The sequence below is a fragment of the Pelecanus crispus genome, chromosome 4 (assembly GCF_030463565.1).
Source record: "Pelecanus crispus isolate bPelCri1 chromosome 4, bPelCri1.pri, whole genome shotgun sequence".
Taxonomy (NCBI): Eukaryota; Metazoa; Chordata; class Aves; order Pelecaniformes; family Pelecanidae; genus Pelecanus; species Pelecanus crispus.
The window spans coordinates 61,042,727-61,070,693 of NC_134646.1; the positions used below are offsets into that span (position 1 = coordinate 61,042,727).

Below are 27,967 nucleotides of genomic sequence, written 5' to 3' on the forward strand. Positions count from 1 at the left end.
AAAGAATATTTTAATGAGGAATACAGACATGAGCGTCATTTTACAAGTGAAAATCATCATATAGTATAGAGTGGTTCTCTGTTCTTTATAACTGGTCAGCCACATACAAAATCTCTGTTTCCTCCAGTTCCCAGCAAAAAATAATTGCATAAAGGGGGATTAGTTACCTGGTTTGGGGTTTTTTTTTAAGTAATAAAATAACCAAAGTTTAGCGTCTTTGTCAGGGCAAAACTTAGTGCTGTTCACAAAAGAGATGGTCTGTCTCAGTCCTTTGCTGATGAAGGAGCTTGTTATAGGCTTGGAGGAAGGAAAGATGAAGGATGATTCCTTTCAGCATCATGTGAAGGTGAGAAAGCTTTTAAAGGATCTTTTGTTGAAAGCTTGCATGGCATTTTACTTGGTGACATGTGTTCTGCTTTATTTTAGCTCATTAAGGTAATTAATCATGTACAATTCAGATACCTTGGGCTAAATTCCTTCTAGCGCACCCCCACTTAAATTTATGATGTTATATGACAGGTTAATTTTCCCTGTTTATTGTCTAATCTTTTTCAGTTGTACGCTCTACAAACAATGTTAGCATGGTTGCATTGGTGATGACTCTTATCTGATATTTTGATTTCTTGTAGTCTATATAGATTAACACTCCTCTATTAATTGCTGTGACATTACTATGTGTTACTGACTCCTAAATTTTTTCAAGTTAAATTAAATATTGTTTTGCAACTTTACTGGTTCGAATACCTTCTCTTGGATGTCAGCATTATGTCCAGAGAAATCATTTTGCACTATTTAGCAATCAGTGCTTTTACCTGTTCCTCTTGCTAAAGTAGTTTTCGAAAGGCTATTCTGGTTGACATGGCGTATCATCCAGGGAGCTTGTGTAGGTAAAAATTTCTTCTGTTGCTGTTGTGCAGTTCTAGTGGTTCTAAGATAACTTCACCAAAATTAGCGTAGTAGCTTTATAATTAACTCTCAGAAAGAATCATTAGATCATCTGCTGTGATCTGCTGTGTGTTGGAGAACAACTTGGGTGCTTCTGTACTTTACCCAGTAATGTGTATTTGGCTGAAGCATATTTGAATGCATTGAGAGATAGGAAATCCACCCCTTCTTTGGCAGTTTGTTGCGCTGGTCAGTTACTCTAATGGTAAAAATGTATGCCTTGCTTCTCTTTTGAATTTGGTCGATTACAGCTCCCAGTCTTGATCACCTCTTCACTGAAGAACTTCTCAATACTTGGGTTTATTTTTCTGTGCAAACGTACTTGTACACTACATAATCAAGTCACCTCTCAGTCTCCTTCTCAGTACATTGCCAGATTACTCTTTCTTAGTGTCTAGGCAAAAAGCCTTTCCTCCATCGCTTGAGTTATTTTTTTCTCTTTTTCAGTTTTCAGTATTCTTTTAAAAAAGTGGAGACGCTAGCAGGTAAGGGCACTGATGTTGAGGCTCTGTAATGAAGATACGAATATCTCTTCCCTTCTTTTACTCTCTGGCTCTCTCCACCATGGCAGAGGATAATACAGAAGAGTGGTAGGCATTGACAGAGGAAGGACTTCTGAAATGCATTTTCTTTTTTACATCTCCTTCTTCCCCCAAGAGGGAAGAACTATTGTGGTGATACATTCTGTTGAATGAAGATATCTTATAGCCATATGGGTTATTCCTCTTTCTCCTAATAAGGTTAAAACATTAAAACGCTTATGTGTGATCAAGGCTGTAAGTTTTCATAGGTGATGGCTGCAGAGCACATCTGCTGATTCAACACTCCCTTATCAAATGGCTGGCACCTTCATAAACTACTTATTTTAGGAAACTGAGAGGATGTATCTGCTCTATGCTGCTGCATTTATTAAGCTTGCCAGTTATCTCATGTTAGGGCCCCAGTGCGTGCAACACAAACACAATCTGAATCTAGTTTTATTGATGCCAAGTTAACAAAAATATTTTGAAAGTATCATTATGCAGAACTGATCTAATGCATCGTATGAGTGCTCATTCAAGAGAAATCAATCCCTGATTTGACAGGGGTAGAAATGCCTTGCAATCTACTACCCATTTTGACCATCAATTAAGTCACTGAGAAAGTTATTGGTAAATAGTAAAGATATACTTGTATACACTTGACATGTCAGGTGTAAGTGGTTTTAGCAGGTGAATAACCTAGAATTGATTCCCCACCATGTCCATTACAGCTTCTTTGAACTTTCTGTATTGCTAAGTGAATGACCTACTTCTTTGATCTAAAATTAGTGTGTGTAGCTCCATTTTTAAAGTGTTTCCAAGTACATCCACTTTTACACCCCTGCTGCTTTCTTTCATTATACAATAAGGATGATTGTTTCTCCCTTTAGCAAAGAAGTTACCGGGTTTTAAATTATTTTCCTGTACATTGATCCAGAGGGAGAATGCCAGCAGTTTGTTAGGGGTTTAGGAGTACAAGTTCCCCTGATACTTGAAATTGTATTCATACACTTAAGAGTCCCACTATGCAGATGAGAGACCAGAATTTAATCTTTGTGGTTCTTGCTTGTTAGGATGTATTTCACAGTGGTATGTGGAAAAAACCCAGGGGAGACACACAAATTCTTGCAAAAAACTTATTTGGCTCTCTAAGGAAGCCTGTGTGAAACACTGCTTTCAGCAACATCACATGTAACTGCGCATACCAGACTTCCTCATTCATGCTGCCAAAGGAATAATAGGATTACCCTGCTTTGTTTTGCCTTTTCACCCTGGCATTAAATGAACTGAAACTTGATGTGTGAGTCTCTGGAAAATAAGGTCAGTTGAAAAAGAGTTCATTGTCCTTTTATTCTTCTTCTTAGGTGTTCACAGACAAGTTCAGGTTTATCCAAAGAACCATGGCAGAAGGTGGATTTGATCCTTGTGAATGCATTTGCTCGCATGAACATGCAATGAGAAGACTGATTAATCTGGTAAGGATAACATGAGGATATTTGGAAGGGTGGTTATTCAGACATTACTTCAGCTCTTGCAGACTTGCAGTTACTGATGCTTTTGATTCTGCTTATTCAGTTGCATGTACAGTTAGAATCTGTGTATCTGACTTTCTGATGAGCTTTTGAATAGTTAATACAAATGATAGCTTTCTGTTTATTTCCCATGGCTGCATTTTACAGCACTGACAGTATTTCTATTGAAATGTGTCTCTGTAACCCTTTTTAGTCTGCATAAAAACAAAGAAACTACCTTGCAAACTCTTTGAGTTCAAGGTGATACCACACATGTGAAGTTCCATGTACTCCTATGGCAAGATAACAATGTCTAGATTTTTAAAACTAACCTTTAAAAAGGTTACTGTGACCTGTAAAATAGCAATGATTCTTTGCTTCCATATGGAACTTAGTTCAATGTCCACTGAAGAAAAAGCTGCAAAGTACTAATTACTTTTTCTAAGTAAAAGTGTATATTTTTTAAAATAACACTAACAGTTGTGAACTGTGAGCAATTAGGGTGAACTTGATTACAACTCTAATTTGGTTAAACTGTTTTTTAAGATCACATTTTACATCAGCTTAATTTGATGTACTTCTCCTTGTTGATTTTCATAAATTTGTTTTTATCCCATTTTTTTCCTTAGGGCCTAAATGAATGTCTTTTTAAGTTACTGAGTACGTCAACTGCTCAAGGCAGTAGGTGTGAAGAGCATCCTCTCTAGGATCAGGCCCTTCTTCAGGCGTTTCTTATCAGTATTTTAGGAAGATTATCAGGAAAATACGGCATCCACTAGGCTGTGATAAGAGTAGGGCTAATGTGTAAGTCCCCAAAGAATGTACATCTGGGAATAAGGAATCAATTTGTGTGCTTGCCCTTAAAATAAAACCACTTCCATGTGCATACATCCACAAAAGAACAAAGTTGTTTTAAACAGCACTTTGCAAAGAGTATATATAGCTTGTTCTTGCAAATGTGTGGATTGCACTCATACAGCCCTGCTTCATCCTGAACACAAAATCCTGAGTGTCCACACTTTCTTGGCCTTGGAGTGCATTGTTACACTATCTCATCTGGAGTGCCAGGTGAAGAACCTAAGGCCCAGCAGATGCTGTACCTGTGTGTGCTCTCAGGGAGCTTGGCTGACCCCGTTTTCCAGAATTACTCTGCTCAGAGTAAGCAGAGTTGTCCATAGCATTGTCCACGCATGTCCATAATGCAGCACTGCAGAACCTGTGCCACCGTGTTCTCACGTTGCGCCCCTGGGCCTGTGCACACAGAATGCCTCCTCAAAAACACACAGGCCACACTGGGAGCCAAAATACCCCAGACCAGGCTCTCTCAGTGGGAGGGCTACATCCGTGGCTGCAGCAGAAAGCAAAATGATCCTGCACAAGGACAAACGGAAATGACAAGTGCTTGTCATCACACAGACCGTGAGACCCTTGGGCTAAGCATCAAAGCTGCAGCCAAACAGCCCACATCCATGTAGTGGCCAGCTGCACCAAAGTCCAAAATGACACCAGACAAAAAGAGCACGTCTGTATAGCCAATTCCATATGCTTTATGGGCCTGGTATCATTTCCCTTTGGTAGTTCCCAGGTGTGGTGCAGCCAGTGCTCTCTTGAGTCTCACAAGTCATTAGAGGTTGACTCACTTTCTTACTGCTGAACAGGCAACAGGTTTGTTTGGGGGATGGAGGTGCAAGAAGTGAAAGGGATGTGTGCCCATCTGCTGGTGTTACCAGAATTGTTCAGGGTGGAAGGGACTGCAGGAGGTCATCTAGACCAACCTCCTGCTCAACGCAGGGTCAACAGTGAATTTAGACCAGGTCATTCAGGGCTTTTATTCCAGCTGAGTCTTGAAAACCTTCAAAGATAGCAATTCCACAGGCTCTTGGGGCAGCATGCTCCAATGTTTGACAGTCCTTGTGGTAGAGAATTTTTTCCATCCACTGTTTTAGTTGAATGTATTGTAACCTGTGCCATACAGCGCTGTGAAGAGCCTGTCTCTGTCCTTTCAGTAACCTTCTCCTCTGGGCTGAACTTGCCCAGCTCCCGCAGCCTCTCTTTACAGGGCAAGTGCTCCAGCCCCTGGTGACCCTCTGCTGAATTCACTTCGGTCTGTAAATATGTCTTGTGTAGGGGAGCCCAAGACTGGATGCAGTATTCCAGATATAGGTTTAAAGTGCTGAGTACAGGAGTGTAATCGCATCCTTCAGTCTGCTGTTTAAAGGTCAATGCTGTTGGCACAAGGGTGTAGAAAACTGAGGCTTCTGTGGAGAATAGTTGTCACTTCTGTGGAGCCTCTATGTCAGGGTCCAGCCATCCTAGCTCACGCTTCCCACTTAGAGGCACACTTTCAAAATATTCAGAATTCTTCCTGTTACTCCCATATGGAACACATGTTCTTTCCCAAGAAGGATTTTTCTCTGGTCCTCAACATGACATTAGTGCCATATCCCACAGTTGTGTTGATTCTGGACCTTGAGGCTTCTGGACACATTCTAGAGTGGTGACAAAGGAACCCCCAGGAAGAAGCTTCAGGAGGTTTGGAGGGAGAAAGGAGGATGCGTGTTGGCTGCTCTTCCTCTGAGGCTTGTCAGATGCAAATCTGGACCAGTATGGTTCAGACTTTCAACCCTCATTCAGCACTTTTTATCTTTTCCTTTTCTGCTAGAAGATACTCACAGGCAATGGCACCAGTCAGCAAGTTCTCTTTATGTTGTGGCTGGAGGAGTCTAGGTATGAACGATGTAGGTGAGTTGTGTCCAAAGTCAGAAGTGCCACAAAGGTCTGTGAGATTTTGTTCCTGGGCTGCTCCATGAAATCTAAGGTGGGTGCAAATGGATCATCTGGAGGCACACTAGTGCCTGCAAACAGAGCACATCATAGGTGCACCCTCTTGGGCAGTCATCAAGACCAGTCTAACAGTCCAACTGTGTAGCTGCAGGAATGGATTTTATTGTTCAGTGTCCAGCTTCCAAAAAGATCATGCCAATTAGCACTTGAAGCTGTGAGGAGTAAGGGGAAATGCCAGACTTCATCTATCCTAAAAAGCAAAACAGATGCTCCTAAATATTTATAAGAGCAAATTACTAGCTGGGATAATTCAGCAGAATCTAGAAAGGAAAAGTCTCAAAAGTCTCAGTCAGCAGCCAGACTATCCTCAAGTAACCTGTTGCCTGATTTTAGCAGGAGACTTGCTAAACCTTCATTATTGCATCTGTAACTTTTACACTTCAGTAAGAGTTTGCTTTCTAAGCTGCTGTTTTGTCACTCAATCTTACACAACATAAGCAAACAGGAATTTTACTATTTGTTTTAAAAGGAACCCTTGGACATCGGTTCTCAGAGTTGCTGAACCCCACAAGTCTCAATGGAGACTGGATGCCCACTACCTCTAAAAGTTGGAACCTCAAAACCTTTACTCCAAAACCATTGTGATACAAGAAAGCTAGGCAATCTGTTCAGCCTAGGGTGGGGGGAAACCATCCAAACATGCTGTATACCCAGAATGCTTCCTTATACCCACTTAATTGTTGATTCTTTTTAACCTAGATAGGTATAAAACACACCAGAGCACATTTGAATGGTGGTGTAGCTGGGAGTACTTGTCGCGATTTTGGAGCAAATTGTATGACAAGATGGTTTTAATTATCTCCAGACCGAGCATTGTAAATCCAGAAGTTCGGAGTTAAGATCAAATTTAACAGAATAACAACGTAATTATAAAAGATGCCCACGTGTGCAAATGTACTTTTAGGATTCTTCAGTCCAGTAATGACATTGTGCAAAAACCCCATGATTGATGTAGACTTTAATAACTTGCATTTGCATTAAACTAAACTAATTTTTACAGACTAATTTGTTTATACCTGTACGGAGCAATACTGGTAAGAATTAAGGTGTCGTAGTTTAACCCCAGTTGGCAGCTAAGCACCACACAGCCACTCGCTCACCCTCCTTCCCCCCTGGTGGGATGGGGGAGAGAATCAGAAGAAAAAAAAGTAAAACCTGTGGGTTGAGTTAAAAGCAGTTTAATAGGACAGCAGAGGAAGAGAAAATAATAATAACGATAAAAGAATATACGAAACAAGTGATGCACAATGCAATTGCTCACCACCCGCTGACCAATGCCCAGCCAGTCCCCAAGCAGCGATCGCTGACCCCTGGCCAACTCCCCCCAGTTTCTATACTGAGCATGACGTCATATGGTATGGAACAGCCCTTTGGTCAGTTTGGGTCAGCTGTCCTGCCTATGCTCCCTCTCAGCTTCTTGTGCACCTGGCAGAGCATGGGAAGCTGAAAAGTCCATAACTAGTATAAACACTACTTAGCAACAACTAAAACATCAGTGTGTTATCAACATTATTCTCATACTAAATCCAAAACACAGCACTATAGCAGCTACTAGGAAGAAAATTAACTCTATCCCAGCTGAAACCAGGACATAAGGCTTCTGCTAATGAAGAAGACATGATGTATTGTTATGACTATTACATGTAGAGTTCAAAATACATATTCACATACCCAGGATTTATGTTAGAGTTAACTGTATGGGAAATTTGAATGGTGCTGCTATGCCAAGTTCAGAAGCAGGTCAAAAAGACTGACTCTACAACCTGAAGTTCTCGTTTTAATTCCCAAAATGTTACTTTTAATTTCTAATTTAATTGGTGTATTTACTTGGAAATTCTTAGAAAATGTATTTGGTATTCAAGGTACAATTTGTGGATGAATACATTATGTTTTTTATATATAGCATATAGTTTAAATCTCTACTTGAAATGCAGACTTCAGTTCATCTTGTCATTACAATTAATGCTTATACAATGAAAAAAAAGCTATTGTCATTTACACTCTTATTCCTCTCTGCTGTTAGCAACACCACAGAAAATTACAAATGAGAAAGCTGTTTGGTTTTAAAAAGCCTAACTTTTACTAAGCCACGTGGCTTGATTATTTTTCTGTCCTTCATTTTGCTTGACTAAGCAGGGGTTTGTTTTGTTGAAGTTTTTCTTCTTCTTAATTCATAATACCATGAAGATTTTATAGACAGTGGACTGTACATCTCTAATGCACATGATATTTTTAAAAGATTTTTTGCTGCTTATTAACTGGGAGATGTTGTTCATACCCACAGTTCTTATAACTTATATATACGTACTTAAGTAGCATTGAATTCTCTTATGCTGAATGTCCTATCATTTTCCTGAAGTGGAATTTCCAGGGTTCTCTGTGGTGTCAAAATATGAAAATTTTGCACACGGTAAACTTCTGTAGTATGGCCACTGTAAATAATAAGCAAATATTATGATTCTCAAGTATTCCTAGGATATAATAGAAATCTAAAGTCTTTGGCTGCGACTTCATAATTTCTAGTATGTAATACCCATGGCAACATCTGTTATGATTTGGTAGTGTTGTGTAACAATTTGGCTATTCTATATTGGGCTCACTATTTACACTATGGATATAGCAGATAATTGGGAACTTCCATAAGAGGAAGTAAGCATAGAAGAAAAATATCACAAGACTTTCCATCTTCTGCAGATACACAGGAGTTGTCAAAAGACAATGACAGGTCTGTTAGCTTGTATGGTTTTATCTCCTGTTCAGTCTCCTCCATCTGCAAAACTTATGTTGACAAGAAGAGGCAAAGTTCAAGAATGAAGAACATCAAACGACATCAAGTACTTTGATGGGGGGACTCTGTCAGGCGAGGGGCCAGTTGTTTGAAAGTCACGGTGAAGGACATTCTGTGGTATCCAGAGGAAATGGTTCCTGTCTTAGTTGTGGCAGAACATAGCAAATCTCTGGATAAGAATGATGTTATATTTAAACCTTTTTATTTCCCTTTTTTCCCACTTCTTTTGTAAAATAAAAATCTGATTGCACTATGTTACTCCTCCAGACTTTGATGCTCTCTGAGTAAGCATGGCTGATCCACAGAGTATCTTAGCCCAAGACTCAGTTCAAGTCTGAAAACTAGACTGAAAACACAGTGTATATGTTGGTGGGGGGATGTTTATACATAGAGCATCTTCCATGAAGCCTGAGACCTGTGTATGACTACTTAGAGTGGCCAAAAATGTCAAGGCAAGCCAGTAACACATATAACTTTGTATGATGTAAAAATCCTTTTTTTTTTCCCTTCTGATACAGTATTATTTGCTTTACGGAAACTGTGACTTTAGAATTCTCTCATACTAGTTTCTATGAAAATGAGCAGTATGTTCTTTAACCCAAAACATTTCTAATTCTGTAATACAAAAGGACCCATTTTGATGAACTGCCAGCAGTTCTACTGTAGAGATTTGATGGCCTTACAGACCTCTGTGGGAATTTCAATCTTGTGTTTTGTTCTTTTGTAGCTAATTGCAAAGTAATGGCCCATGTCTAGTTATGTTGCTATACCAGAAGGCTTGAATGTCTCAAAAACTTGGGGGGGGATACGAAACAAAACAAAACATTTTTTATTTTAATCTCTCTTGTATTTTGAGGTGTCGCTATATTTTTATAGCAAAAGTTGCAAATTCTCAAACTATTTCAACACAAGTGGTTCAAACACTCTTGTCAACCAAGTTTCCACGTAATTTTCTTAGCCAGGTCATTTTAGAGTCTTACTATTATAAACTGGCATAGTCTGAAATAGTATCCAGCATAGCCATGAATCTTGGCTGAGGAAGAACTTGTGCAAACAGCACAGAATAAACACAGATGACTAAAATAGATGTGTTGTGTGCTGCAAATGGTTGAAAAGCTCTCAAGATGTCAGCACAGCTAAGCCCGACTTAAATAGCCTGTGAGTTACCCTACTGACGTGGCCTTCTACTGAAAGCACAGCAGAACTATACCGAATACATTTGTGGTAATTTAAAATGACCTTCTAAATATGGAGGTTGCCCTGGAGACTTCTTACATGTGTTGCATGGCATTTGCCTTGAAATTTTTTTTTTTAGTAGCAGTTGCTACTGCTTCTAGTCTATACCCCTTCTTAGCCAACCACTCCAAGAGCAGGAAATTACATTTTGCTCTCACTTGCCCTTTTTTTTTCCAGACCTGTGCCTTCAATTCCCAGTTTCTTGGTGTTCAAGCTGGTCCAAAAAGGACTTTTCCCAACAGCCAAACCTTAGGTTGCTCATTAGGACAAAGAAGCTATCATCCTTCTGAGATGCAGGGGAAAAGACTTGATGCACCTCCTAAGGCACTGGGCCAAAAGAATAAAACACGAGGTTGGAGTGGCAGGGTGTGAGCCTGTTCTTGAGTGCTCTTGCTCCACTGACTTCCATTTCTCTGCCTTCCCTGTGCCTGTTGCACAGGTTAAGGCCCCAAAACTGTATCACAGAATTTGTGCACTGCTAATGGTCTTTAAGGTAGAAACTAGTTCTAGATCAAGCAGTTTAAATGGAGACTATTGTCCTGTCTAGACAGGTAACTGGATGTTTAAAAAAAAAAGCCATGAAAAATAGTGTGCACTCGGGTCTATGTCCCATGGGGACCATTTTTTCCTGTAAGGGGTTAGGTATCAGGACTTAACTGAAAGTTGAAGGTGCCTTTCATTCTTTGCATTTCCCATTCCTGAGTCACCCCTCGTGACTGCCTCAAAGCATGCATAGTGTGACAGTATTGCAAGCAGTGTAGAGAATTATGCATTGAAAATTGTGTCAACTTGATGTTCCAGAAGTAATTAATAGCTATAACCTGTATTATGAATGGCTGAACTGTGTTTGATGATGAGAGCTGTGTTGTAGCTATCTCATTTGAGGAAAAAGGAGAAAATTGTGCTTTTTCTCTTGGGCCACATGTGGATGTAATCAACACTTAGAGCAAACTGTACTTATCTGTTGGAACTCCTAGTTCTCAGCCTTTTCCTCAAGTCTGTCTGCGTGGGAGTACCCTTTTCATTTGCTGATATGCATAATTTTGCAGAAGATACTCAACTGTTTGGTCAAAAAAACCCCATGTGTTCTGGTTTTGTATTTTAGATATAACTTTGCTAATGCCCTCTTGGGGGATCTGTGTATGTTGTTCATGAATGTTTTCAGATGCCTCTGTAGTAATACCGTGTAATATTCTATCTCATCCATTTGTTGTCTAGTATTTCATGTAGTCAGAGGTGCTGTGAGCTCCTTGTAATGATCCTGTCTATGACACTGCTTCATCTTCTTTTCCCTGACTCTCCCTGTTCTGCTAATTCATTCTGCTTTGCATTCGCTAAAAGTAGGATGCCAGGAATATCCCAGGTCCTCAAAGCCAGCAAAATTATAAAATGAAGTACCAATAAAAGTCATGCAATTGTAGGAAAGTGAGGGAAGTGTGGAAAAGGGGGATCTATATGACGCCGAGGTGAAACAGCAATCCCAGGAGAAATGAGAAAATAAAGGGAAGAATGAGTTCTTGCCCAAATCAGGGCTCCTATTTGCACAGTGGTCCCTCTGCTGCATCTTCCTCCATAAAATTTCATGTCTTTCAGTATGAAAGTTAATAATGTTCTCCCTCTGTCATAATTGGCTGATGGTTCTGGGTCTTAAGAGTTGGTTTGTAATGTAGCAACATTATGCTGAAAGGTATCAACCATCCTTCTCTCTCATTTGCCATGGGAGAGAAAATTACTTGTCACCTCACAGGACCAAACTCCATATTTTTATCGTAGACTGTTATTCTGTCCTTCTATGAACAATCATTTATTTTATTTTAATTCTGCATATGCTGATAGAAGATGTAGGAGTGGGGAAGGCAGTGTTCACTTTTTCCTTGTTTGTTCCTCTAAGAGAACCTACTGTAGTTTAAGAGATCATTTAATTCCATCCGTATGCCCTTCTTTTCCCCTTATTTTCCTCTTACTTCTCTTGGCCAGCTTGTAGCAGAATAATGCATGTAGGTGTCATTTTTTGCATCTTCAAATCTGAACCCTACAGCTAATGCTACAATTCAGTTTGCAACCTGGCTTGTATTCAGGACTGGCCTATCCTACCACAGCAATTTATTTATCATGTTGTTTACTAAATCGTTTGTATACTTTGGACAGAACAGATGTGGCTGCCAACAAAGCTTAAACAGTGATTTCATTACCCAGAAGCATGAGAACGCAATCAGGAGTGTTTTGTCATCTTCTGGCATCACTAGAAAGAAAAAGCAGAGCTTACAACTGGTCTAAATTGCAAAAAACTATTTTCACAAGGGGTGATATTTTGCCCTTGTTATTGCATAAAATTTTCTATCAACAGTCTTTATGATTCCATTTTAAATTTACTTTTATTCATGGGATAAATGACCATATCGAATTAGTTATTTGTCCTTGCTTTCCTACTTACCTATCCTTTTCATTGCCACCATTATCCGTTTCTGCTCTCTTATGTTTGTACCTAATTTATCTGTTTCTTTCACGCATTTCTCTGGGCTTTCTTCCATCATGATTTTTTGTATGGAGGTCTTTTCCTGACCTGGCTCATGAACTTGCTAATTTTTCATTCATGTGTTTTCTGAGGACTTGTTTCTGCTTTGAGCTGTCTCAAAAGTTACTCCAAAAGGCAATTATTTTAATTATCCCTACATAATTTATTTTCATCTCATCTGCCATTCACACTAGACTTCATTGATTATTGCACTGTGTTCCTGCCACTAGTCCTGTTCTTCTTCTTTTGTTACCTCTTTATTACACCATTTCTGGAGTTGAAAAGTGCTTTTGGACAGGGATTATGCCATTATTTCTTCTGAAAAATGACAGACTGGTGAGCTGTCTGATCATTGGCATCTTCCTGATGTTTGTATGCTCTGTCTTTTTTTTTTTAACTCTTAAATAATACACTTAACTCTTAAAAAGAAGTGCTCATACTGGATAGGAATTCTTCATCTTTTTTCAGGCAAGATGCTATTGACTTTAATTAAAAAAAAAAAATTTGTCTGAGCAGAAATTGCAGGACCAGTCCTAGGGTTTGTGAGACCGTTGAACTCTGGGGTAGCAAATTCTGAATACCCATCTGAAGAGTTTCAGAAAACTCCTCTGAAGAGGAAGCAAGGGAATTGGCACAAGAAGGAGTTACTGTGAAGGTAGGCAGAAGTCTGAATTTCCTTCTCCACAGTAGCTATGTGATGAGCGGTAAATGCAAAGTAGCTTAACTTCTTTCATGGGAAGACTGAAATGATCCCAGTGGCTGAGGTCACTGTATTGGAAAAACAAGTTCTCTGTTTAGCTAGATGAAGCTGTTTCACTGGGCTTACTATTTCACTTGGACTTCAGTGATTTTATGAAGCAGCTAACATGCAGTAAAAGTTCACACCTTGTTTTCACCACACAGTGGCATGTTTGTGTGCCCATAGTAGGTTTGCACATGAAAAAATAGAGACTTTACTTAATATAGTGACTTCACAAAAAAGTTTCCAGAGGCCGATAGTGGATTTGTGAAAAGTGGTGGCTCTCATTGCTAAAAACTGTGCAGACTCCTACCAGAACATGACATCTGTTTTAAGAGTAGCAGCAGGACACAGTCAGGTTTCAGGTATACTTGATGGGTAGATGCTGTTGATCCAGAAGATGGTATGTTGAAACTGTACTTTATATATAGCATCAAAGGAACAGGATCTAAACACTGTTGTATTAGTGTGAACTAGGGCTAAAAGCTGTGTCCTTTGGAAAAAGAAAAAAAAAGAAAGGAAGAGCTATTTCAGATTTGAACTGGGAGCCATTTTAAATGTGCTGTCTTTATTTTTGCAATGCAAAATTTGAGTGTCATGGGGAAAGAGTGAGCAAAAGCTCTTGTCTCTCTTGCCACTAGAAGTAACTCAGTTTCTTTTTTTCTCAGCATTGTGTTGGGTTTACGTTCAAAACGTATCAGTAGGTGGACACTGATTTGCCATAATTCAGCTACTGGTGGCTCCCAGTTCCAAGAACTTACAAGGGGCTTCATAGAAACCAAATACTTATATTGACCAAGAGTTCTTGTGGTGTGGGGATTATTAATTTAAATCATTTTAACTTAAGCTATTTAAGATTTTAAATGTACTTGGAATTAAAGTTCACAGTTATATTTTAAATAATGTGCATTTATAATTAGTATTTTTACTTGTATTGCCTGCAAGTTTGCATTGTATTAAAACTGAAAATTTTGGAGCCTTTTTAGGTCCCTTTTAGCTTTCATGCTGTTTACAATTTGTGTTTACTTCATTTTGGACAATAAAAGATAAATTAGTTCATTTTTTGGCTTACATGCACCAAGCCATTTATTGTATTTGGATGACAAACTGCACAGAGAATGTTAAAATTCAGATATAATCCTCTTCATTTAAATGGAAGAAAATAATAATTTCTGTAAATATTTAGTTTTGTAACATTTTTCATTCTCCTCTTCTTTTGTTGAATAAGCCCTGATATTTCACTCACCTAATTCCTATGTTCTTTTTAAGGGCCTGTTCCAGAATATACTGAAAAACGTGAAAAGGCTGTTGCTGGCTTTAGCAGCTGTCAGATCAGGCAGTCAACTATTAATCTTCCACTAAATTCACATTTTTGACAACACAAGGATCTCTGAAATATGAATAAAACCAAAACCAGCACTAATAATATTGCCTTTAAGTATGTAAGCGTTAACGTATTCTAAGAATTACTTCTCTCTCCAGATTTTTCTCATCAACTCTGTAGTGTTCCCAGTCTGAAAAACATTGAGTGTATTTGAAAAGTCTTGTTGAGGGTTTTGTTGCGAAGATGGAAGGTCTGGTTCAACTTCCTACTCTTATTCCACAAACTCCCTCTCCACATCGGAATAGAAAATCTGAATACAAAGAACTGTTTATTTCAGTCCCTGATAATTGCTCTTTTTTTCAATTACCTGATGATTGAAATGTCTCTCATTCAATGTTTTTCCAACAGTTGCTATGTCCTTTAAGGGTGTAGTTACCAAGCAAGAGCTAATCAGTAGAAGGAGCATTCTTGTTTCAGCAAAAGGCATTACCTTTCCCAGCCATTCAACTTACATAAGCATTCCATACACGTGCCAGAATCATTTCTTGTCTTTTGACTAATTGAGTGACTGCAAGGGATCAGATTTGTATTGGGTTGCAGAGTTAGGAACTAGTTCACCTGAGTGAATTGAGAAAAACCTGGTTTTACTGCTGCTCGTTTTCCACCATCTGCCATGTTTCATCCCAAAAGAACAATATACAGCCTGTTACTTAGCTGTTAAAACCAGGTTTGTTACCTGGCACCCTGGCTTACAGAGCCCTCCTAGAGCTTCTGCTTGTGGATTAATGAGGTTTTGCATGTGCTTGTAGTCAGGAGGGGAAGTGAGCATGAGAATATATTTGAGTATATTTCTTATCATGTGATCTATGGCTTCTTAAAACCTGTTTGAGTCTATGGGTGGCCCTGTTCTGACCAAATCTTCTCCAGCACAAGTAGTTTGTCTAAGAAATTTTTGTAGTACCTGGAATAGTTGAGAAATATTTCTAAGAACTATCTATATTGCCGGATATGAATGTAGCAGAGACTATCAAGTGTAATTTTTTTTAGGTGGGATCTTTAAATCTGCATGATTACATGATTATGTATTGTTTTCAGTTTAGAGGAATTCCATACAAATTATAAAAAATGCATTTTTTTCATACTTTGCTCTTGTAACTGTTTCACAACATAATTTGGTTTCTAAACTTACCTTGTACAGTTAGTTTCTCAATCCCCATGAAAAAGTGGAATATTTGTTGTCCAGGCCCTCTGGAAAGCACAGCCCCATTATCAGACAAAGTACAGATGGCTCTGTGCTTTGTAAGGTTCTTCTGTGCATTGTTCCTCCATACATAAGCAGACTTTTTTCCATATTTGCAGGATATAATCTAATGTAAGAGCATTTCTTCAGCACAGATCTGTAGAGCAACTCCTAATGGTATTTTTCTTAGGACTGCTTGCTTACTGGAATATTTCTATCATTGGTGTTTCCAGCAGTACTTCTCACTCTAAGGTCTTGGAGCCTGTCCTGTCTTTTGAGAAGTCAACAAGGATGCCCGTAGGATAAAACTCAGTATCTGAGTGTACCCTCTGGGCACGCAAAATCTCCAGGATTTAATACTTACTGTGCCTTAATCAGGTGGCCTCCTACATCAACAAGCATTTCCAGACAGTGTGTAGGCTTCTCATGAAGAAATAGTCAAGGTGATGGTGAATGAAGAAGCATGCTGTGATCATGGTCACCACTGAGACTGCTCTTTCAAGAAAGGCATAGCTGTAGCCAGAATATCCTTCTGTTGTTGTTAAACAAGCTTCTCTGGTGGTTAACATATTCGTGTCAGTCAAAGCTGGAGCTCCATTATTTTTTTTTTTTTTGTGGTAGCAGTGGAAAGCTGTCTGGTAGGCAGGTGAAGGAACAGGATGTTAACAGCAACAAAAAGTACATGCACCATTTTTTGAGATGGCTTTTATAGAAACGTTAATTTCATGGTTTAAAAAAAGTTGTATTTGGACAGAGCCTAACACTTAGAATGGGAGATAACTAATATTGTGGCTAGAACACCCCAAGGCAGTGTTACCTATCTGGGCAAACTAGATACGCTGTGTGAGTACTAGCTGTCCTGGGGACAGGGGAATGACTAGATGCTATATGCTTGTTGACCTATACGATGTTTCTGATCATATGCCTATTACCCATTTTAATTCTGGGCATCATTCTGTCTTGAATACCTGTAAACTGTGTTTTATAGAGTAGGGATTATAAATTAAGCCCGCTCCAGAATTAAACCATTATACAAACAGAAGATAATTACGTTGCTGATCTCTTTAAAATGTGGGTATAGCGATATCCAGTTTTCCCAGTTCAGGAATCTCTCAGTGTCAGATATTCCAAATTGGTACTATTGCTAATGTAAAACCTCCCCTTTGAGAATGACTTCCAAAGTTTGAAAATAAAATAAGCTTTTGCTTTTGTATAAGAAGGGCAGGAAATATGCATAGTTTGAAAGATTTTTTTTTTTAATAAGGTAAGTAGAAGTCTTTTGTTTGACTTTCCCCTGCTGTTGTTTTTAACTATAGAAATAGGTGAAAGGTTAAATCCAGCATTCTCAGTACTTCCTAAGGAACTTCTTTGTAGTCTTCAGCCAATTTGCTAGCAGATCTTAATATATTAATGAAAGAATGAATGTGATCAATCTCCAATTGCATTTTTTTCTTTCTCAAAGGCATCAGTCATTGAAAATCATTATGATAAAGGAAGGAGCTTAAACTTTTCTAAATGTTTTCATCCTTCGGCTGCTCATCTGCTTCCTTGATGTGCTTTGCATAGTATTACGACTACATAGAGCAAATCAGGGGAAATTTGGTTTGTAGAAATTATTCATGTATTTCTTTCATAAGGAACATCATCTTTTCTCTTCTTTTACATTTGTATATTTACACTGATAGTAAACAGAGTAGCCTGTTGTGACAAGAAGTGTTGGGATTTATGACACTACTGTGACATAAAACCTGTCAAAAAGCAAATGTCAGTTCTAACCAAGGCATTGTAACAGTTCTGTACTTTTTAAAACTTTTATTATTAATCCATGTAGTTTACCTAAGCAGAGGACAGATCTTAGGTGGCAAAAATAGTAATTGCTAAGTTTAAATATGAAATTTTTAATTCAGCTTCTCTGTGCATAACTGTTATCACAGTCTGATCATTTATTGTTACGTGATCACAGAGTATTTTAATGTTACTTGGTCTAGATAACAGTATAACACCTATCCATTATAAATCCCAAAATGTGTGTAGAGAGTATATCTGTATATAACAATGTCTATATCACTATAGATTTTTAACTTGAGTTTTGAAAGGCATTCAGTGGCTGCAACCTGTGTGGAAGCAATAGCACTTTAGTCAGGTGATTTAAAGGTATTATGTAAATAGTGTTCAGAAACTACCTCCATACCTGGGATTTTTCACACACCATAAGCCAAGTGCAATGCAGTAAAGGATCGGTTATAATCTTCCTTATCTTGAACTTGTGCTCTGACATTATACTAAATCATGATTTTAGTAAAAGCTGACCGACTCTCATAGCTAAGCATCATGCCTTTCTTTTTCTCTGTTTCAGCTGAGACAATCCCAGTCGTACTGCACAGACACAGAATGCCTTCAGGAATGTGAGTAACTATCGAGATTGGGTGCATGGAAGTAAAATAAACAGTACTAATTAAAATACAGTCTGACTAGTCTTTAAAATGCAGCAGTTGATTTAATGTTATAGGAACATATTACATGAAATCAAATCCTACAGTACTAAAAATGCTACGGGGGGGTAATTTCTGAGAATCTGTGATGCAGATGAGCATTTGTACATTGGAAGCATTGTATGGAAGCTGCAATGGTGAGCAGGCTGGAGGTACCAATATACCAGCATGACCATTGATCGGGCCCCAAGCATTACTTAATCTTACCATTAACCTCCAAATGGGATGATTTCAGTTTTTGCCTGTGGAGAAAATTGGAGGAGGGGGCTTTATTTGGTCTTCTTACAGTCATAACAGCCTAACCAGTGAAGACTGGATATTCAGCACAAAACCCCACAGGTACACATGTTCATGGCTGGGGCTGAGTGACTTACTGTCAGTACTGTGAACACTCTAGTTCACTGCGAGGGAGAGGAGATTCCCTGCCAGCTCTGGCTGGTAAGCTAACATACATAGAATCATAGAATAGAATCGTTTAGGTTGGAAAAGACCTTTAAGATCATCCAGTCCAACCATTAACCTACACTACCAAGTCTACTCTAAGCCACTCAAGGGTAGACTAGACTAAACCATGTCGTGAAGTGCCACGTCTACCCGTTTTTTGAACACCTCCAGGGATGGTGACTCCACCACTTCTCTGGGCAGCCTGTTCCAATTCTTGACCACCCTTTCCGTAAAGAAATTTTTCCTAATTTCCAGCCTAAACCTCCCCTGGCGCAGCTTAAGCCCATTTCCTCTCGTCCTATCACTAACTACTTGGGAGTGACTGCATTTCTGTTTGACTTGGTGGCTGTGTAGTTAATGAAGCAGAGTACTGATGTGTACACTTCCTTGAAATTTGCTGTGAAATACATCTAAAAAACTCCCAAACAGCGAGCATTACTAGGACAGTCAAATGTCCAAACATCTGCAGGGAAGCATAGGTGCGCAGAGCTTACGCAGTAATGTAAGCTTGTCCTGAGGCACTCCCATTTACACTTTTCATGGTTTAGAGGCAACATTGCCAAATGCTTATAAATAAAAATGAAGTGGATCTGTTTTTCCTATATTGCTTTACCAGTTGAGCATATGACTCGCTCAATTAGCCTGCATCAGGACTACTGTATTGCTCAGAGGGAGCAGGGAGCACCTCAGCAGTGTCCTGGAAGCAAGAGCTGCTGGTGCCTGTGTCTTCTACAGGTCTAGGAGCAGTGCAGTCAAGGTTTCCAGGATCTTGGGGAGAGGGCATGCCTTCATTCAGTCTCATGTTCCTCCCTCTTCATTCCCCAGTAAAACCTGTTTAGAGATGGGCATCTAGCTTGGATTTGCACTGTGCCCTCCCAGTGTGAAACAGTCCCAGATTCACTGCCGTGTTGGGCTGAAGGGGAAAAGCTATGAGCTTTCCCAGATAAGCCCTGGAAGAAAAGAGTGGGGAGCACGTGTGCCGTAACATTGCTGCTGGCTTTACTCTTTCTTTATGGGCTTTCCAAGTTACGCTGTGTGTCTGTGACTTCCAGCACCCCTCCTCTACCAAACGCACCTATCCTAAGGCAGACTTTTTCGTCTCCCACACCATAGACATCTATGTGTGGGGGTTTTTTAAATCACAGTCATGTAGGAGAGGGAAAGAGGCAGGTGACAGGAGATAGTATTTTCTGTGTTAGAAGTAGGCACAGACAGGCTGTGCAGCTTTCTGAGCTTTAGTCTGCAGTCCAAACCAAGCAATGGTAGGTCATTCTCACTCAAGCCTTGGGAGTCTTGGCTCATCAATATTTATGAAGCTCTTAGGCTAAAGACTCTATAAATGAGTAAGTTCTGTTATGTGTGGGCACAAAGCTTGTGGGATAGCTTTCACGCTACCAAGCTATAGTACAGTGGGGATGTGAATGGTTTGCGGCAAATAGCTTTCCATCCTGAAAGAGATCCTTGCAGTAACTGTCTGTGCAGATGCAAGCAATTTGGTAGCAATTGTTCCAAACCAGTGGTTTGTTTCAAAAACCAAAGCAAAAATTATAGAGTAAATCCTCTCCTATTATATTACCTTAAATTTAGTTCCAGCAAAGGTATTTTTCTGCTGATGCAATGACACTGACTGCCTATTTGTCAGATTATTTTGTGATGCTTCTGTGATTCTGTGCTTGGGCCAACACGAGCTCTGTAAGACTCCCAGGAGTCAAAGGCAAAAATAAACAGATTGACCCTTGAGAAGCTTCTAGACATGTTTTCAGAGACAGATTAAAACAATTCTGGGCCAGTTCTGTCCATTGCTTCATCCTGTTCTGATGAGTGATACTGTGATGAGCTTATATTTGAGGTGGGTCTCCTCCTCCCTCGGTCCCACAGCTCCATTTCCTGTTACTTGCTGACTTTGATTCCTCATTTCAAGACCTTGATATGAAGAAGCTTGTTTCACTCCCACTGGTTTGCTCATTCCCAGGATTTGGTCTTCCTTCTGGAAGCGCAGCTGGGAATGTTGTCATACACAGATTCTTAAGTTGCAAGGTTGTGGAATAACTGATGAGATGTATGTGGTTTTGTTTTGGGAAATGCCAGGGCTGTGGTTCGGCCAGTGTCTCAGCAGCGTCATGTGTTATGCTCTTGCTACCAGCTGGAAGTTCTCAGAAATACCCTGCGTTGATTCTTCCTGAGCACACTTTGTTTTTTCAACCCTCAATTTCAGATCTTTTTTAGACTTTTGGAGCCAGATCAAAGCAGTAGCACCAAGGCTCCCTCATCCACATTTTTGTGTTATTAGCTCTAAATTTTTATTTATGCTTGTTGGCACCATTATATTGTAGTGAGTACCCTGCAGAGAGTTTCCTGCCAGGGTCTGGACCAGTGCTTTTGGGTTTGTACTCCTACATACAGGAGGATATAAGCACCGCTTCAGAGACCATTTGGGCACTCTGCTTGATGGCTGTTCCTCTGCTCATTCTCCATCAGAATATCTGCTATGATGATAAAGCATGTGTCAGAGTCTGATGAGTGTTCCCTCCGTTTCAGTGGGTGCCTTGGAGAAAAAAGGCTGCAAGTTTTGAATATGCAACACATTTAATATTCTGTTGGGATTGTTTATGCTCAGCAAATCAGAAGATCTTACAGTTTCCCTTGAAATGAGGAATAAGAGCGATAATTCTTTCCTGAATTCTGTCTACTGCAACTGGAGCAGGGAAGATTTCTCTGAAGTGTGTTGCAGTTACAACATCAGCAGTTCATCCAGCCTAGGGAGGATCCCCAGCTGGTACTGAGTTGCTCTGATGGCTCATGGCCCTTCACCGTCAGCCTTCCATGTCAAAGGAAATGAGAGGCCACCGCCTGAATTTTTTCTCTGTGTTCTAGCAATTCCCAGATGTTGTGACCTGGATTTACCACATTCATACTTTCAACACTATTCTCAGTGCTCTACTAGCTTGTAATTGGTCAGAGATGACTGTCTCAAATGTTGTCGACTCTACTTCCAAATTCTTATGTATTTTAAAATGAATGTGTATCTGTGATTCATCTTGAGTTGTACTCATCTAGGGGAGTCACAGCAGCCTAACCTAACGGCATGAAATGTCTGCCAACTCCTCCCTCCCTTTTCCTGGAATTCCCTTCTCCCCTCCTCGGCTCAAGTCCTTTTCAGCTTGCTTCGGTTTCCTTACCCCTGCCTTTGAGAGTGTCAGCTTGCAGGAATTACCTGCTGAAGGTCCAACAGGCTCTTTGTCTTCCCTGATGATTCATCTATAAGATACCTCTCTTCATATGGTTTCCTACCTTTCTTTCACAGAACAGGCAAGGCTAAAAACACTGTGAAAAGAAGGCGGCACAAATCAGAGAGCATGCTTTTGCCTTCCCACATGCAGATGTTAAACAGTAAAAAGCTGAAGATCCAAAAGGAGATATTTCTACCATGAGAGGGCAGACAAAAAGCACCACATGGAATATACTTTACAGTGAAAGAAATGCAATCTTCCCTTTTTTTCTTTAAAGTACAACCTCACTCTGAATGAAAAATAGCACTTTAAGAGGAGAACTAAGTTCATGTGAGGAGTATTTAACGAGGCATTTATTAATTTTAATATTGTATTCTTGAGATTTCAGTTACACAATCAGGAGGTGGTTGACCTTTAATCTTTAGAAATTATTTTTACCATCATTTTAGTAGCTTTGACTGCCTTCTAGTAGAACATTAAATGAGGTGGCAAACATCTGTCACAGAAGATTATTTTTTCCCTTCCCTCTAAGAGAAAACTAGTTTATGTGGCTTAGTCTCTGTTTCTGTAGGAAAAAGCAAGCCAAAGAACTGTATCTCGCACGTGGAGCAATAGATAGGATTCACCAGTCATTAGCTCCCATGCGAGTTCATTGCACAGTCTCAGACCAGCCCCTCATAAAGCTTTCTCCTGCATGGACATAATTCAGCCATAATGTAAAAAAAATTCTAGGTAACCAGAGGGGCAGAACTGTGAGCATGAAGCTCACAGGCTTCATTCAGAAGTGTGTGGATATATAGGTATGCTGAGCCCAGGGGACCAGATACTCTGAAAATAAAGACCTTGGGCTGGATTCGGTGTTGTGTGGAAAGGCAGGTTAGAGACTGTAAGTTTCATTTCACTCAGTGACACAGGTTACCAGGAGAATATGTGCTGCTACATTCTGTACTAGTTGGTGTCTCCTAGTCATTGGAGGTTAATAACCAGATCCGTCCTTCAAAATGGATGGTGGCAGGGACATTCATCTGTGAGGTCAGAACAGGACAATCTTCCAGCCATCTGGAAATATTAAAAAATATCATCCACAAGTGCTCTTATAGGATAGCCTTTATTCTTTAAGGTATCAAAAAACCCACTTCTGAGTTACCTGCAAAAATATCAATTATAGGTAAAAGCACTGTGGCTGTGAACTCTTAAAAATAAGATCTTTTCTTCTGCCCATCAGCATAAATTCCATCCTGCTTGGTTTCAGCTTCACTCAGCTGTTCTTTATCCATAAGCTGGTCTTATCTGGTTATTTCGGGATCTCGGTGATGGAGCTCTTTGTAGCAAAAGATTGTCGTCTTCTACATATTATTGCTCCCAGTAGCTGAAACAGCTTCTGTGTGTTCTCTTGATTTGTGATGCAAAGCTTTGAAAAGTGTGATTCACCCCAGCTATGTGAGATTTTGCTTACCCTCATCTCCTTATGTTAAGACTTTAAAGTAACAGATTCTGAAATATCTCATGTCCTTATTAAAACACATGGTCATTTGTGAGAGATGTGGATTTAACGGCACTTGAATAGCGTAAACAGTGTGGTGGCTGTTTTAGTATCTGGCATGCTTTGAGTAGGTAGTACAGGGCCAAGCTGTTGTCTTGCTTAACTTGGTTTAGAACATGTTTCAGCACACTTGGTTCCATCCAAACTGCATTACGTCGCAGGGTGGATAGAAATTGTGTCTTGCACGAATGCCTGTGGTTTCCTTCTGTGGTTCCTTCTGCTCCCTTCTTTGACCTGTAGCATGAGCTGACCTAGCAGCATTTACTTACCCCAACTCTTGTTTAACCATGGACCCCAAGTACACTATGGTTCAGCAAAAACCACAGAAGGCAGCCTGACCAGTCGCTGTTTCTCTGGATTGTATGGGGAATACAGTGTAACAGGTGATCTGAATTTTCAGTGTTCTGCTGAACATACATGCCAAAGCAGGTACCTAAGTATGTCTTACGTGCTGCTGAAGGTAGTCTCAGGGTGGCTATTAACGTTGTCTGGAAGCCCCAAAATAATGCAGTTGTTCTTTTCATGCCGAATTATATGCTAGTTTACTGGCTTGCATATATAAAGGTGTCATGGTTTAGCCCCTGTCAGCAACCAAGCACCACACAGCTGCTTGCTCACCCTCCCCACTCCGGTGGGGTGGGGAAGAGAATTGGAAGGGCAAAAGTAAGAAAATCCGTGGGTTGAGATAAGAACAGTTTAATAATTGAAATAAAATAATAATAGTAATAATAATAATGGTAATAAAAATTGAAATGAAAAGGAGAACAACGAGAGAGAGAAACAAAACTCAGGGAAAAAAAACCAAGTGATGCAACTGCTCACCACCCACCGACCGATGCCCAGCCAGTCCCCAAGCAGCGATCACTGCCCGCTGGCCAACTCCCCCCAGTTTATATACTAAGCATGACGTCATATGGTATGGAATGCCCCTCTGGCCCATTTGGATCACCTGTCCTGGCTGTGCCCCCTCCCAGCTTCTTGTGCACCTGGCAGAGCATGGGAAGCTGAAAAAGTCCTCGACTAGTGTAAGCACTACTTAGCAACAACTAAAACATCAGCGTGTTATCGGCGTTACTCTCATACTAAATCCAAAACACAGCACTATGCTAGCTACTAGGAAGAAAATTAACTCTCTCCCAGCCAAAACCAGGACAAAAGGTCATCCAAGATTTAAAATACTGATATATCATGTTGATAACAATAGTATTTTCCCTCAGGAAAATTGCAGGTCTAAACTCTTACCTGCACAATTCCATATGCTTTCTGAATCAATTATGTGCTAGAATTTAATTAATTAAAGCCTGTAGCATTCTCATTTACTTCATTTGCACTATACCTTCTTCTCATATGCAGCGCCCTTTATTCACTCAGATCTCAAAAAGAATTGTCACTTGTAATTGTATATACTTCTAATCATAAAATTCCTCTACATTAGCAACTTCTCAAGTTTTGAAATACCTGTATTTTGGAGACTGAAAAGGCAAGAGCTGTATGGCAGTTTCATTTGCTCACAAGTATTAATGGTTTCTGTGGTACTTTGGGAAATAGGAACTTCTTTAATACATTTGTTTTCTTTTGACATTCTTGAGTGCATGTGATGTCAGTAAAGAATGTCAGTCCAACAGCCCCGACTCATGAAGTCTTATTCACAGAACAGCAGTGTTGTGAATGGAGTAGCTGTAAGCTTCCCCACAGTGCCCCTCTGCTGTGTCTTAGCTGTGCTATGAAGAAACCACTTCCATAGAAGAGCCTCTGTCAAAAATGCTACCCAGTGTGACAGTGATGAGGATGGTTCTTTGGTATCAGCATTAACCTTTGAGGAAACAACTGGCTCCAGGAGTTCACTGCGTTTAAGTTATCTAGCAAATGTTAAATAAGAACAACTTCCAACCCATACTGAATCCAGACTTGATTCCATAATGAGATGATCCAAATAAGTTAAGACAACTGAAAAATCTGACAGATATGAGTGTCCCTGTGTAATATCCCCAGATGTTAAAGTTTTCAAGTTGAGTAGTAAAATAGAATAGCTCTTCTCTTTCTAAAGGTTATTCATTATTGCTTTGTATTAATTGATTATCCAGATCATTAATGAAGACGTTAGGTCTTTAGATACTGTTGTAAATGCGGCCATGTAAGTACCATAGGTACTTAACTGTACATTGGTTTACACTTTAGCGGACAACATTAGTTACAGTTTGATCATCTGAAACTATGTTTCAGAGGAGAAAAGTTGATGTTTTCAAATTTGCAGGTATTTGCAAGACTTTCTTGATCCAAAAAGACTAACCAGCCATTTCCAGTCTGAGGAATTGTCTCGGTTTTATTTCCATGCTTTGATGTCTCAGACATTTTGTATGGAAATTGGGTGTACAATTTGTATATTGTATTCCTCAGCTTTGTATTTTCACATACCTCCTCAGCACTTTTTCCCCTTCTGACAGATACGTTTTCCTTGATGCTGTCAGAAATACCACATGACCTGGATGACCAGTCATGCAGGTCTGGCATATTGACACTGACACTTGTTCAAACAAACTCTCAGTAAATAACTTACCGTAACCAAGAAAATTGTAGCCATTAGTTTGCTCCCTTCTTGCTAGAATTAGCATGTTCTCTGTGTAGGCTAACAACAGACTCTAAGCTTTCATCTCTTTAGCTTTATTTCTGTACTTGTGTGAGGCAAAAAACAAACACCAACATGCAGGTGGTGGGTTTTTTCCCCACACAAATATATTCCTGTGGGGTTTTTTTGCATCAAATTTGATTTCTTAAAAATCAAGTTTGATTTCTTGAACACTAAGTGTGTGTTTATCATCTCCAGTTCATTAAGAGTTAATGTGAACTAAGAAATATTCATGATAATTCTGGGTATTCCAGTGAAATCTTACGAAATAGTTTCTTTTTTCAAAGGGATAAGAAATGTGATAAAAAAACAGTTTAACACTAACCAAGAATGACTTGTCTTAAAGCCAAAAGGAAGGACTCGATTGAAAAATATTTCAGGCTTTTTCTGAGACTTACGTTGTATTTTTGTTTTCATCTTGAGGAAAGAACTCTGCTGTCACTCTGTTTTGTAACTTGACTTTTCCTTGTCTACAGTGCCAGGACCAAATTCCTCCAGTGACAATGGCATCAGCTTTGCCATGATAATGATGGCCTGGGTGGTGATTGCACTTGTCTTGTTCTTACTGAGACCTAGTAATCTGAGAGGATCCAACACAGCTGGAAAGCCAACCAGCCCACATAATGTAAGTGCATCTTAAAGTGCCCTGCAGAGAGACTTTACAATAGTTTAAATGTATTTGGTTTTAATAAAAACTATCTTACAGTCATTTTTTCCTTACCTTTTTTTTTCCCCTGTATTTTCTTGGAACGATGAAAATGAGTAAAACCAAAGTCAAAGTAGAATCACGAAGGCCAACTGTGAGGCCTGCCATGGGATGGAGCAAGCATGGGTGACTGAGCGTGGGTCATAATGTCCTCTGGACCCTGGCTGTCCCTGGTTGGAACTGCCTCCTGCCTTCTTATGTACAAGGGAAAAATCACAGCTTTAAGAGAAGTCAGTAAACAAAATTACAGCATGAAACTGGGAAGGTGGTCTTTGTCCTAGATGTGGGATCATGGGAAAATCCCTGGCGATGCAGGGAATGGTATTGTTCTTTGATGCTCATTTACTCTGAATATTGAAAGAGATATTGAAAGATCTTAAAAGAAAGCACAACTAAAGTCGTCTGTGTTCTTCTTTTATTGCTAAATCCTCTTAAGTGAAGCACTGTTCCTAATCCTGTACATGTTTTTTTTTCTTTCTTTCTTTTCCTCCTTCTTGCCCCCCTAGGGACAAGAACCACCAGCCCCACCAGTGGACTAGAGCATTCAGTATTGGAAAAGTCCAGCAGCTAAAACCTTGCACGACCAAATGAACGAAGTGACCAGATTACTCCTAAACCCCATTCAATACTGTTTTCTTTTCTCATTTATATAGAGCAGAATTATCATTCAGCAGTTATCTTCATGAACTGCTTTTAGCAACTTCAATTTTAAGTTAATTTTTGCTTTGTATGTTATTACAATTCCTAGTAGATTGTAATTTGAATAATGATAAGGCGTTGCAGAGGTTTTTTGGTTGTTACCATTACTGTGGACATTCCACTCGGTCTCTTTCTGCTACAATAATCTTAATTTCTTTTCAGTGATTTCTGATATGCATTGAAAGAAAAAGAAAATCCCTGTGCATCTATAATAATGGAAGGTTACTGACCTTTCTTCAGATGAATCCATATTTTTTCTCCAGTATGCTTTTGAGAGTTTTATTATGGTTGCAACTATTAGCTTAGTTATGTGGTGAAAAATTGAAATTATTTTATATTTGCCCTGGGTTCAGAGCAGCTTTTAGCCTGGTCTTTGGACCACTAACATAATTTTCAGGGTTGTTGGCAAAAGCACGGATTGTCCACTAGAATTATACTCTGTGTGTGTGTGTGTGTGTGTAAGTGCAGAAGTGAATATGATAATTGCCACTGACAAAGCTTTGACGTATATATTGGGAACTTTACACAAAAGATTATACCATGAAAAAAGAAATCAATTTAATC

General features: G+C 39.5%; 1 protein-coding gene across 1 annotated transcript; it reads left to right on the forward strand.

Annotated features, from left to right (window-relative positions):
• Positions 1-277: 277 nt before the first annotated feature.
• On the forward strand, positions 278-27,243 carry SMIM14 (small integral membrane protein 14). Its single transcript, XM_009478438.2, has 5 exons — positions 278-346; positions 2,831-2,941; positions 18,020-18,068; positions 26,475-26,623; positions 27,211-27,243. Exons 1-5 carry the CDS (start codon positions 278-280, stop codon positions 27,241-27,243), a joined length of 411 nt encoding a protein of 136 aa, XP_009476713.2.
• Positions 27,244-27,967: the final 724 nt, after the last annotated feature.

Excerpts from the sequence above, each read along its gene's own strand:
- SMIM14 (XM_009478438.2), top strand. The coding sequence starts at position 278 with ATGAAGGAGCTTGTTATAGGCTTGGAGGAAGGAAAGATGAAGGATGAT. Across the intron at positions 347-2,830 it reads CCTTTCAGCATCATGTGAAG|GTGTTCACAGACAAGTTCAG; the intron begins GTGAGAAAGCTT and ends TCTTCTTCTTAG. Across the intron at positions 2,942-18,019 it reads TGAGAAGACTGATTAATCTG|CTGAGACAATCCCAGTCGTA; the intron begins GTAAGGATAACA and ends TCTCTGTTTCAG.